We start from the raw sequence: 11,248 nt of genomic DNA, 5'->3' as shown, positions 1-11,248 counted from the left end.
TAAGAGACAGAATGAGGAAAACATTTGGTCTTTTTGCGGTTCCAACAATATTCCTGTTTTTTCATCTGCGTGCAAACATGTGTTTATGCCTCACTCCATCATGGTGACAGAATGGCCTTGCGTGCTGTTGGTGTTCCGGGAAATTGTTTATGTCCAGGAGGAGGACATCAAGGCCTCCTGGGACTGCCAGGCTGGCTCCCAGATGGGAGGGGCCCTTTCCTCTTTCCCGTAAGAAAGGCTCCCATTCATCCCAGCCTTGCAGATTTTCTGGGTGTCAGGTGCAGAATAATTCGAGGAGGACAAAAGAGACACGGCCCCAGTCCTCAGGGAGCTCAGTGACAAGTCTGCGCTGTTTTAAATAGATTGTCAGAAATAGAAGGGAGGGGCGCCTGGGTGGCTCAGTGGGTTAAGCCGCTGCCTTCCGCTCAGGTCATGATCTCAGGGTCCTGGGATCGAGTCCCGCATCGGGCTCTCTGCTCGGCAGGGAGCCTGCTTCCCTCTTTCTCTCTCTCTTTGCCTGCCTCTCCGTCTACTTGTAATCTCTCTCTGTCAAATAAATAAATAAAATCTTTAAAAAAAAAAAAAAAGAAAAAGAAATAGAAGGGAGAATGGACCAGACCCAAGGAACCGCGGGGACAAAGACCCGTGGGCGGGAGGGGGATGCTGAGAGCCATTAGCAGAGCTGCCGGCGGAGGCACGACGCGCACGCGGACTGGAGAGGTCGCCTGGGGTCGAAGCCTCGGGCGTGCAAGGCCACCTCTCCCATAGAAACGTGGGGGGTCGGCGGCCCTGATTTGCTCAGACGCAGGAAATGAAATCAAGCGGCTTTGATCACGATAACCCGCGCGGCCTCGAGCTCATGAATATTCAGCAGCCTACTTCCGCCTTTTGACTCCGCCCCACGCCCGCCCCGCTAGCCGACTGCGCTTGCGCCACGGGCGCACGGGTCTGTCGTCAAAGGCGCGCGCCGTCGCCGCTCGCCGAGAGTGAAGGGGAGCTGTGATGGCGAGTTCGGCTGCTTCTTCAGTGCGACCGCCGAGGCCCAAGAAAGAGCCGCAAGCGCTCGTCATCCCCAAGAATGCGGCCGAAGAGCAGAAGCTCAAGCTGGAGCGGCTCATGAAGAACCCGGTAAGACGAGGCGCTGGTTCGACGGCGTCTTCCAGCGCTTCCGGGAACCCGCGGGCCCGCCTCCCCTGGCTGCAGACTTAGAAACTCAGTACCCGAACCCCAGGGTCAGTCCCTAGGAAGGAGTAGGCTACCCCGGAGATAGTGAGCTTCCCCTGGCCTTATGTTGGAGCCCAGGCGGGGTGAGGGCGCTGTGGAGCGGTTTCCCGTGCTCTGAGGCACTCCTAGTTTACCTTTCCGTGAACTGAAGCGTTGACAGGAAAGATAGAATCTATGGGTCGACACAAGGGTTTATTTTCTTCTAAACAGCATCGATTGTTAGAGGGGCATTGGCCGACATAGCTGGGACAAGTCACTCTCCCGTCAGGGTCTCGGTCCTTTCAGTCATAAAAATAATTGGATGAGGTCTCTTCTTACAGCCTTGACTAGAAAGGGTTGACTCCGGGTGTCCTGGAGTTAAGGTTAGAGGTTTCCAGCCATAAATGGTGACTTACGTTTCTGAATTCTGCTCCGGAAAGTTAGGTGTAGCCCTGGCGAGGCTATGGGCTGTGATAGACCCCAGAGTACAGGGGATGGAGTAAATCTAAGGGAAGAAAATCAGCTTTAGGTCCAAGGAGCAAAGCAGTCTTATTTCACCCATCCAGTTAAAATGCTTTGGTCTCAAAGAGATGTGAATTTGTCAGCAGCTTTGTACTTAAGGATGCCTCCATGTTTAAATGTTGCAGGACAAAGCAGTTCCAATTCCAGAAAAAATGAGCGAATGGGCACCTCGGCCTCCCCCAGAATTTGTTCGAGATGTAATGGGTAATGTCTTCTGTTGCTATGTGTGTGGGGGTGAATATAATTTTTGAAGCATAGATGTAAAAACCCTGCAGTTAGTATTTGTTAATTAGATTTCTAACAGGAAAAAAAGAGTTCACTGGTTCAGTAATTTTTAAAAAAATTTTTATTTATTTATTTGATAGACAGAGATCGCAAGTAGGCAGAGAGGCAGGCAGGGAGAGAGGAGGAAGCACGCTCCCTGCTGAGCAGAGAGCCCGATGCGGGGCTCGATCCCAGGACCCTGAGACCATGACCTGAGCCGAAGGCAGAGGCTTTAACAACCACCGAGCCACCCTTTAACCCACTGAGCCGCCCAGGCGCCCTGGTTCTGTAATTTTGTACTTAAAAAGAAAGGGTGTTGTTGCTTATAGTTTGGCACTAGAGAATTTTCTTCTGCATTATTTTGAATAATGCATCTTGTTGTTTTTTTCTAACATGGTTTTGGGGTTGTAAACTAACGTACTAATTATAAAGAAGAATAACAGAGATATGAAAAATTTTGAACCCCCATAATTCCACCATTCCCCTTGTAACATTTTTTTAAAAGATTTATTTATTTGTTTGAGAGAGAGAGTGCGAGTGCTTGCCTGCAGCAGGGAGAAGGAGAGAGAGAGAATCCCAAGCAGACCCCCCACTGAGCATGGAGCTCAGTCTCAGGAGCCTGAGATCACCACCTGATCCTAAATCAGGAGTCAGCTGCTCAGTCCAGCTGAACCACCCAGGTGCCCCCCATTTGTAACATTCTGATACAGCCTTTCAAACTAGTCAAAACCACTTGGGTTTAAGAAAAAATGATTTTATAAAAATGGTTGGTTGTTAATTGTTGGTTGTTCAACACAATTACTTAGTAACTTTTTTTGCTTTGTTTTAAACTTAATATACACGGACATCTTTTCAGCTGGATATCAAATGTGAAATCATCTGACAGGGGAGGTAAAGGTCTTAAGCTATCTTCTAGGTTTCTGATCTCTCAACCACAGTGTGTTCCTCCTCTTAGTGTGTTAGAGTGGAATTACTAGTGACTTTGCATTCAACATTCATGCAACAATTATTTAATGATTACCGTGCTAGGCAAGTCACTGTGCCAGCTTCTGGAGTACAATGGGGGGTGGTCCTTTCGATTACTTCCGATTTCTTTCTTTGGTCCCTTTTGATTAAGGGTAGCCTATGTTGGTAACTGGATTTCATTAAGAACTCTGGACTCTCCTGACTGTAGGTTCGAGCGCTGGGGCTGGCAGTGGAGAGTTCCACGTGTACAGACATCTGCGGCGGAGAGAGTACCAGCGGCAGGACTACATGGATGCCATGGCGGAGAAGGTCAGTGAGCACAGAGGCTGGCTGACCCCTTGGGTTTGGGCAATGTGCACTTAAGACTTTTAGGAAAAAGCATTTAAAGAAGAGAAAATAACACCTGGTTCTTGGCCTGTGTGAAGGCTGCCTTCTAAAGTCAGCGTGGGAAACAGACATCAGATCCAGATTATTCATTGGTCAGACTCAGCACATCAGGATGCTCCCACTAGGAGATGAATAAGAGGAGGGAGACTTCCGTGTGCGTAGAAGGGACAGGAGAGTCCCCTTTCCCCTCCAGGCCATTTGTCCTGAAATGGAACAGAAAGCAGGATCTCCCACATCACTCGAGTTATGATTTCTCTTCTCTCTCTTTTTGGCTGAATTCCTATAATTCTTTGTAGCTGTGCGTTTGGTGTGAATAGCAGTGTGCTTTCATGTATCTGCTTCTTTGAGTGGTCTCGTTAGAGGCTGGCATTTCTTCGCGGCAGGTGTGAAATACTAACCAGGAATTGGGAATAGCCTTAGAAATTGTAATGTAGGAACTACTAAGCTTTTTATCACCTGACCAGGAGACCCCAAAACCTCTCTCTTGTTGTTCTTAAAAAATACTCTTCGGATATTTTGTTTAGTTTTCAGATAGAACTTTGGAGTTACTTTACCCACACCAGAAAATCTTGTTGGCTTTTTTTTGTTTTTTTTTTTTTTGTTTTTTTTTTTAAAGATTTTATTTATTTATTTGACAGAGAGAAATCACAAGTAAGCAGAGAGGCAGGCAGAGAGAGAGGAGGAAGCAGGCTCCCTGCTGAGCAGAAAGCCCGATGTGGGGCTCGAACCCAGGACCTGGGATCATGACCTGAGCCGAAGGCAGCGGCTTAACCCACTGAGCCACCCAGGCGCCCCTTGTTTTGTTTTTTTAAACTAGAGTTGAGTCCATAACTTAAATTGAATGAGGATGGATGTTACAGTGTTTAGGCATCCTCTCCAGAAATGTTCTTTTTTTTCTGAATCTTTCAGTGATGATTAGAGATTTGGTATAGATCTCACATTTGTTCAAAGATTTTGTTTTTTTTGATTGCAGTGGTGCTAGTTGCTCCTTTATATTTTATTACTGGCGATTAGTAAAAATCAGAAAAAAAAATACTAACATTTTAGTACTCCTATATTTTCCCACCTGAGTATAAATAAAAACCTAGGGCGCCTGGGTGGCTCAGTCAAGCGTCTGCATTTGGCTCAGGTCATGATCCCAGGGTCCTGGGATCGAGCCTTGCATTGGGCTCCCTGCCCACCGGGGAGCCTGCTCTTCCCTCTCCTTCTGTAGCTCCCCCAACTCATTCTCTCTGTGTCTGTCAAAATAAATAAATAAAATCTTAAAAAACAAAACCAAAAAACCCTACAAATATTATTTGGCTAATTCTTCATGATTTTCCATATCTGATCTCTCTTCCTAACGTGTGAGAGATTGCCCCTTGCTCTTAATCTTACAGCATGCACTGGAAAAGACCTTTTTCTCAGTCTAACCACGATGCCTGTTACTTCCTTGAATACATCAGTGTGTTTTAGAGAGCTTTACATACTTTACGGTGGTATTTGTTTGCTTTTTAAAAAGGAGGAAATCACTTTATCCAGTAACAGTTGATTTTCTGGTAATTTGGTTTGAAAAAGACTCACTGTAGAATTTCCTCCTATATAAAGTAAATACAACGTTTAAAAAAATTAAAACAATTATTCATTCAAATAGAATACTATTTAGCAATCACAAGGAAAAGACTAATGATATGATGATCCCTGAAACATTGTGCTGAGCGAAGGAAGCCTTGCATGAGAGAGCCTTTCGTATGGTCCTGTTTATACGAAGTTCTACAAGAGGCAGGACTAACCTATGTTAAACCATATATGTGTTTCAGAATGATTGTCTATGGGAGTTGCATAGGGAGAGGTAGGAGAGAACTTTCTAGTGTGATTAGATAGTATACTCACAATTGAGCATTTTGTTGTATGTATTACCTTAAGCGGAAAAAATAGAAAAACTGTTAACAAGTATTAAACCCTGTTAATGCTATGCATGCTTAAATCTTTGGAGGTGAAATGTCCTGGTGTCCGCAACTTACTTTGAAATGTGTTTTTTTAAAAAAAAAAAGACGGGAACCTGGGTGGCTCAGTGGGTTAAGCCTCTGCCTTCAGCTCAGGTCGTGATCTCAGGGTCCTGGGATCGAGTCCCGCATCGGGCTCTCTGCTCAGCTGGGAGCCTGCTTCCCTCTCCCTCTCTCTCTCTCTCTGTCTGCCTCTCCATCTACTTGTGGTTTCTCTCTGTCAAATAAATAAATAAAAATCTTTAAAAAAAAAAAAAACAGGTTGACGGATGGGTAGTGGTATAGCTGGGTGGACAGATGTGATAAAGCAAGGAGCAAAATGTCAATTGTAGGATCTTGGTGGTGGGCAGATGGAGTGTATAATTCCTTCAACTTTTCTGTGTTTGAAATTTTCCAACATAAAACAGTTCCAGCAAAAAACAATGTTAAAAACATAAAAAAGTATTAAAGAGATAGACATGACACAGGAGAAAATACGTGTAAGTAAAAATTCACTGGAATGGCCAAAATTGAGTTTGAAAAATATCTTTAGGATTTGGGAAGGCAATGGAATCATTGCCATGGTGGTTTTTACCTGGTGTTTGCTTGTCCTGCGGCCTGTCTTGGTCCCCAGCCGTTGGTGGTTCTTTTGTAGCTACTGCCATCCTCTGCCTGTGACATTGTCAGTTCTAGTGGGGAGTTTCTGGTGGCTTGTCCCATAGCTATATCTGGTCACCATTGTGGGTTTTCCACTGTCAAGAATAAGAAAACTCTACGTAAAAACTATCAGAAGCACTGTTTAAATTTTTAAACTACTTTAGAGGGAAGGAAACAGAGTAGGCAGTTGGCTTGGCTACCATCAGTGCACACCAGTGTTCAAAGATCAGTTGTGCAGATTTCTTTTTTTTTCTTTCTTTCTTTCTTTTTTTTTTTTTAAGATTTTATTTATTTGACAGAGACACAGTGAGAGAGGGAACACAAGCAGGGGGAGTGGGAGAGGGAGAAGCAGGCTTCCCGCTGAGCAGGGAGCTTGACGTGGGACTCGATCCCAGGACTCTGAGACCATGACCTGAGCTGAAGGCAGATGCTTAACCACTGAGCCACCCAGGAGTCCCTAGATTTCTTACTATAAATCACAATAGCACACTCGCCAGGACCCTGGCTACATAACCAGTAGTTGTGCCTTTTCTCATGCTCTCATGTTTCTTTGGGCAAGAGGGTATCTTACTGAACCGAAGCAGTCCCGTTCGCCGTCCGAGTGCAGGAAGCCGTATATCGATTCCTGTCCCACCTGTGGGGCAACCTCTTCCAGTTAAAATGGCCCTGCAGATGTGGTGTGCCTACAGCACCCCCAGTGGTGTGACTTCTAGAGCTCTCATCCGTGGCCCAGAGTCTGTCTAAATGATGTGTTTTTTCACAGCAAAAATTGGATGCAGAGTTTCAGAAGCGACTGGAGAGGAATAAAATTGCTGCGGAGGAGCAGACGGCAAAGCGGCGGAAAAAGCGGTAAGGGCTCTGTGGCTCTTCCTAACCAATGAAGCCTAAAGGCGGGAAATGTGAGAGCTGAGTAGTCCTTGCGGTCAGAAGTTCATTGTATGACCTGTCGAGGTCTTGGGTGTTACCCAGTAGACGGACGACCTGAGATATCTGAGTATCTGAGAGACCAAGTCACTTACTGCTGATGCTTCCCCCCATATCTCCCCGTTACAGATTCTCCGCAGCTCAGGTCGGCGCCTGGGCGATCAGGTGGATTTCTAGGTTTCCTCCACGTCTGTATTTTAACATCGAGTTTAACAGTATGCTGTGAGCAAACTTGGTTTAGCTTCTTCCTTAAATTAGGGTGTGTGACCTCCCTCAGTGACATTACATCAGTATGTAGACTCTGTGTGTGTGTGTGTGTGTGTGTGTGTGTGTGTGTGTTTTAGTAAATGCTCTCTTGTCCTTTGGAGAACTAAGCAGGATTCTAAAAACCGTTCCTAATTCTTAGTCTATTTCTGGCAGTCTGTTAATTTATTGAGATAGACTTTCATTTGCTTTCTTTCTTTCTTTTTTTTTTTTTAAAGATTGTATTTAATTATTTGACAGAGATCACAAGTAGGCAGAGAGGCAGGCAGGGGCGGGGGGAAGCAGAGAGAACAGAGAGCCCGATGCGGGGCTTGATCCCAGGACCCCAAGATCATGACCTGAGCCGAAGGCAGAGGCCTTAACCCACTGAACCACCCAGGCACCCCGTTTCTTTTGCTTTCTGATATGCATAGTAAATTTAGTTACAGAGCACGTCTATATGCTACAGCTTGGTTACATCTTTTTTTTTCTAGCTATTTTGCATTTTTTTCTTTTACCATGTTTTTGTTTCTGTGTGTGAAATTAAATAAGAAACAAAAGTTGTAAAGCTGTAACATTTCACATGGAAATGCTGCTCAGTCTCCACCAGCTTTAGAAAGCTGATACTGCAATAAAGTGTTGTCATTTAAAAAAATAAAATAAACAAGTTAATAAAAATAGTCCCTAAATATCTCAGAATGAAAAACATTTTCAGTAGTCACATCAGGACTCCACAAACGATTTCATTTTGATTCGGGAAGAAAACAGCTTGGTAATATTGGTGGTGGAGTAGCAGAATCATGGGAAAGTATTTCTTCCCTTTCATTATTATAGTGTTTGTGTTATTATAGGGTCTTTAAACACCCTATAAGTAGGTATTTATTTTCTAGAACATACAGTAAGTTAGTAAAGGAATTCATGTATTTTATATTTATAGCCAGAAGTTAAAAGAGAAGAAATTATTGGCAAAGAAGATGAAACTTGAACAGAAGAAACAAAAAGAAGGTGAGTGGTACTTACTTTTCTAGGTTGTGATCTTTCTTGGTGTTGATCACCATGGCTGACCTGTCAAGAATGAGATTTACAGGCGCACCTGGGTGGCTCGGTTGTTAAGCGTCTGCCTTCAGCTCAGGTCATGATCCCAGGGTCTTGGGATGGAGCTCCACATCGGGGCTTCTCCCTCTCCCACACCCCTGCTTGTGTTCCCTCTCTCGCTATCTCTTTCTCTCTCTCTGTCAAATAAATCTTAAAAAAAGAGAGATTTAGAGTTTGGAGCTGGTTGGAGCTGGTTGGCTGGCCACTGAAGAGACAAGGACTTATTTCTATTAATTAGGACTTGTGTAATTGCAAGTGTCAGAAAGGTAAACAGAAGGAAAGATACTGGCTTATATTAAGTCAGGATAGACCTCCCTTCAGGGATGGCTAGTAGAGGAGCTCAGTGATGTCACTGGCATTCTTTGTCTCCTTCTGTCCCCTGGCCCCTTGTCCTCGGGCAGGCGCATGTCCTCCCAGTGGTTGACGGGTCCCTGGGGCTGCACCCTGCCTCAGTCAGCTCAGTGGGCTCAGTCGGGCTCCCTGCTCAGCAAGGAGCCTCCCTCACCCTCTGCCTACCACTCCTCCTGCTTATGTTCCCTCTCTGTCAAATAATAAAATCTTTAAAAAAACAAAACAAACCCAGAATGCTTTGGTCTCTAAGAAACAGAAAACTCAAATAGCAGTAGTTAAACAAAGAGGAGTTCATTTCTCTCATGTGACAAGAAATTTGGTGGAAGGGGGCAGCCATGTGGTTCAGCAGCGCAGTAGCGTCAGGCCCAGTATCCCGGCAGTTCTCTTGGCCTTTATTTTGTGGCATGAGATGGCTGCTGCGACTCCTGCCATCAGACCAGTGTTCAAAGAAGAAAGAAAGGGGAAAGAAGGGGTACTTGTCTTTTTTTTTTTTTTTTTTTTTCTATTTTTAACAGAAGAGAAAAGATCCCCAAAAGTGCCCAACAGATGTCATTTTATATTTCATTGGTCAGTGCTAGGTCACTTTGCCATTCCTTGCTGCTGTTAGGTTAGATGAATAGAAAACAGAATTGTTGTGACTATCTTTGTAACCTGTCAGGATTCATCCCTGGAAGCTGAGTACATTGCCACCTTAGACTAAGATGAAATTTTGTAACAAGGAGAAATAGGGGGGCGCCTGGGTGGCTCAGTGGGTTAAGCCGCTGCCTTCAGCTCAGGTCATGATCTCAGGGTCCTGAGAACAAGCCCCGCATTGGGCTCTCTGCTTAGCAGGGAGCCTGCTTCCTGCTCTCTCTCTGCCTGCCTCTCTGCCTACTTGTGATCTCTCTCTCTCAGTCAAATAAATAAATAAAATCGTAAAAGAAAAAAAAACAAAACAGGGAGGACTAGGGGCTGAGTCGTGTATCAGCATCCCATCGTGCTACCAGTCCTGTCCACCTCTGAACCCGTCACATGGCCAGAGATGCCAGCCACTCGCCTGAGAGCCCGTGAGCTGAGAGTCAGGGAACAAGAGGTCTTCAGTGGAAAGGATAAAGGATGCCAAGAGACCAAACACATGACAGCTGCAGACCACAGTCCTGAATTGGTGGCGCTTCCCTGATTGACCAGCCGTGGCTCCTGTGAGGACAGTTGTGATTTTTGGTCTTCAGATGAAGTCAGACTTTCCCTGATACACTAAATACGATTTGTCCCTTCCAGAACCTGTTTCCTTGTAAGTTACGAACATACTACTTGACACACTGTATATGTTGTAGTTCTAAACTATTTCCTACTATTTCTTAGAGTAATTTATTTTACTACACGAAAATGTGATGCTAAAAGCTCATTCCTCAAATAGACCTACCCTAGTACTTTCCCAGACCTCTTCTCCCTCCCTACACATGGGGGAACCCAGAAGTGCTTGATCCAAGCTTGCCTGCAGCATCATTTCCCCTCTCTCTGAAAGCCTTTTTATTCATTCAGTTAGAAGAGGTCAGCTGGCTATGAATTTTCTTAGCTTTTCTCCATATGGGGCTGTCTTCGTATCACCTTTGTTCCTGACAGACATTCTCACTAGATACAAAATTCTGGGTTGACGGTTTTGTCAGGTTTTTTTGGCGTGTGTGGGTTTTTTTGTTTTGTTTTTAGCACTTTAAAAATGCCATTCCACTTTCTCCGTCTTCCACGGTTTCTGATAAAAATTTTGTAGTCATTCAAATTGCTCTATCATTGTTTTTCTCTGGCTGCTTTTAAGATTTCTGTCTTTAGATGTCAGCAGTTTGATTATGATGTGTCTATATGTGGATTTCATTCGGTTTATCCTGTTTGATTCATGGAGCTACTCGAATCTAGACATATGTGTCTTTTGTCAAATTTGGAAGGTTTTTTTTCCTTCAGTCTTTTGTTTCTGTTCTAACTGTTGGGTGATTCCTGTCGATCTGACTTCAAACTCTTTCCTCTGCATTTCTATTCTGCTGTTGATCCTACCCAGTGAATTTTTTATCGCAATTACTCTTTTTTTTCCCCCCACGGAGTTCTATAATTTTGACTTTCATTTTTTAATGTTTTATTTATTGGAGAGAGAGCGACATTGCACAAACTGGACTGGGGGTCAGAGGGAAGGGGACAGGCAGACTCCCCACTGAGCAGGCCTGATCCCAGAACCCTGAGATCATGACCTAAGCTGAAACCAAGAGTCAGACGCTTAACCGACTATACCCTCCCAGGCCATCCCCTGGGCATTTTGAATATTATATCATGAGGCTCTGGTCTTGGTGGTATTTGTTTTAGTAGGTAGTCAGCCTGGCTGTGTTCCAGAACACAGGTTCTCCCTAGCCTCCTGTAGTTGTGGTTCCACATTCAGCTCGGTTTTCCAAGTGTCGCCCTGCTCTCCAGGCGTGTCCTGTGTGTGCCACCCAGTGGCCATGCAGGGCTTAGTTCTTTTGAGTTCGGTTCTTGAACTGTTCGGTATGATGATTCCGGCCACATCCAAGCTTGTGCTGTTAGGCTGAGCCCGGGAGTTCAGAAATGACTTACGGTGTCTTTTCTAACCTCCTTTTTCTCCGTGAGCTCTGCTGTACTTTCTGGTTTCCTGGGACTCCCCTTCTCAGACCCCCAGCCGGAAAACTGGGGCT

At 44.9% G+C, this 11,248-nt stretch overlaps 1 protein-coding gene across 3 annotated transcripts in view; it reads left to right on the top strand.

The window, feature by feature from the left end:
• Positions 1-942: 942 nt before the first annotated feature.
• PRKRIP1 (PRKR interacting protein 1) overlaps positions 943-11,248 on the top strand; it is a 24,656-nt gene continuing 14,350 nt past the window's right edge. Inside the window, exons 1-5 of one of the 3 annotated variants that reach the window (XM_047714188.1) lie at positions 943-1,128; positions 1,851-1,929; positions 3,164-3,264; positions 6,727-6,812; positions 8,068-8,135. In XM_047714188.1, the coding sequence (XP_047570144.1) occupies positions 1,003-1,128; positions 1,851-1,929; positions 3,164-3,264; positions 6,727-6,812; positions 8,068-8,135 (460 nt within the window). In that variant the 5' untranslated portion in view covers positions 943-1,002. The remainder of the gene's footprint in view (positions 1,129-1,850; positions 1,930-3,163; positions 3,265-6,726; positions 6,813-8,067; positions 8,136-11,248) is intronic. The other 2 variants (XR_007124521.1, XM_047714187.1) reach the window with 2 other exon arrangements.

The sequence above is a fragment of the Lutra lutra genome, chromosome 18 (assembly GCF_902655055.1).
Source record: "Lutra lutra chromosome 18, mLutLut1.2, whole genome shotgun sequence".
NCBI classification, from domain to species: domain Eukaryota; kingdom Metazoa; phylum Chordata; class Mammalia; order Carnivora; family Mustelidae; genus Lutra; species Lutra lutra.
The sequence above is the reverse complement of the archived record's forward strand: the minus strand, read 5'-3'. Positions and strand labels throughout refer to the sequence as shown.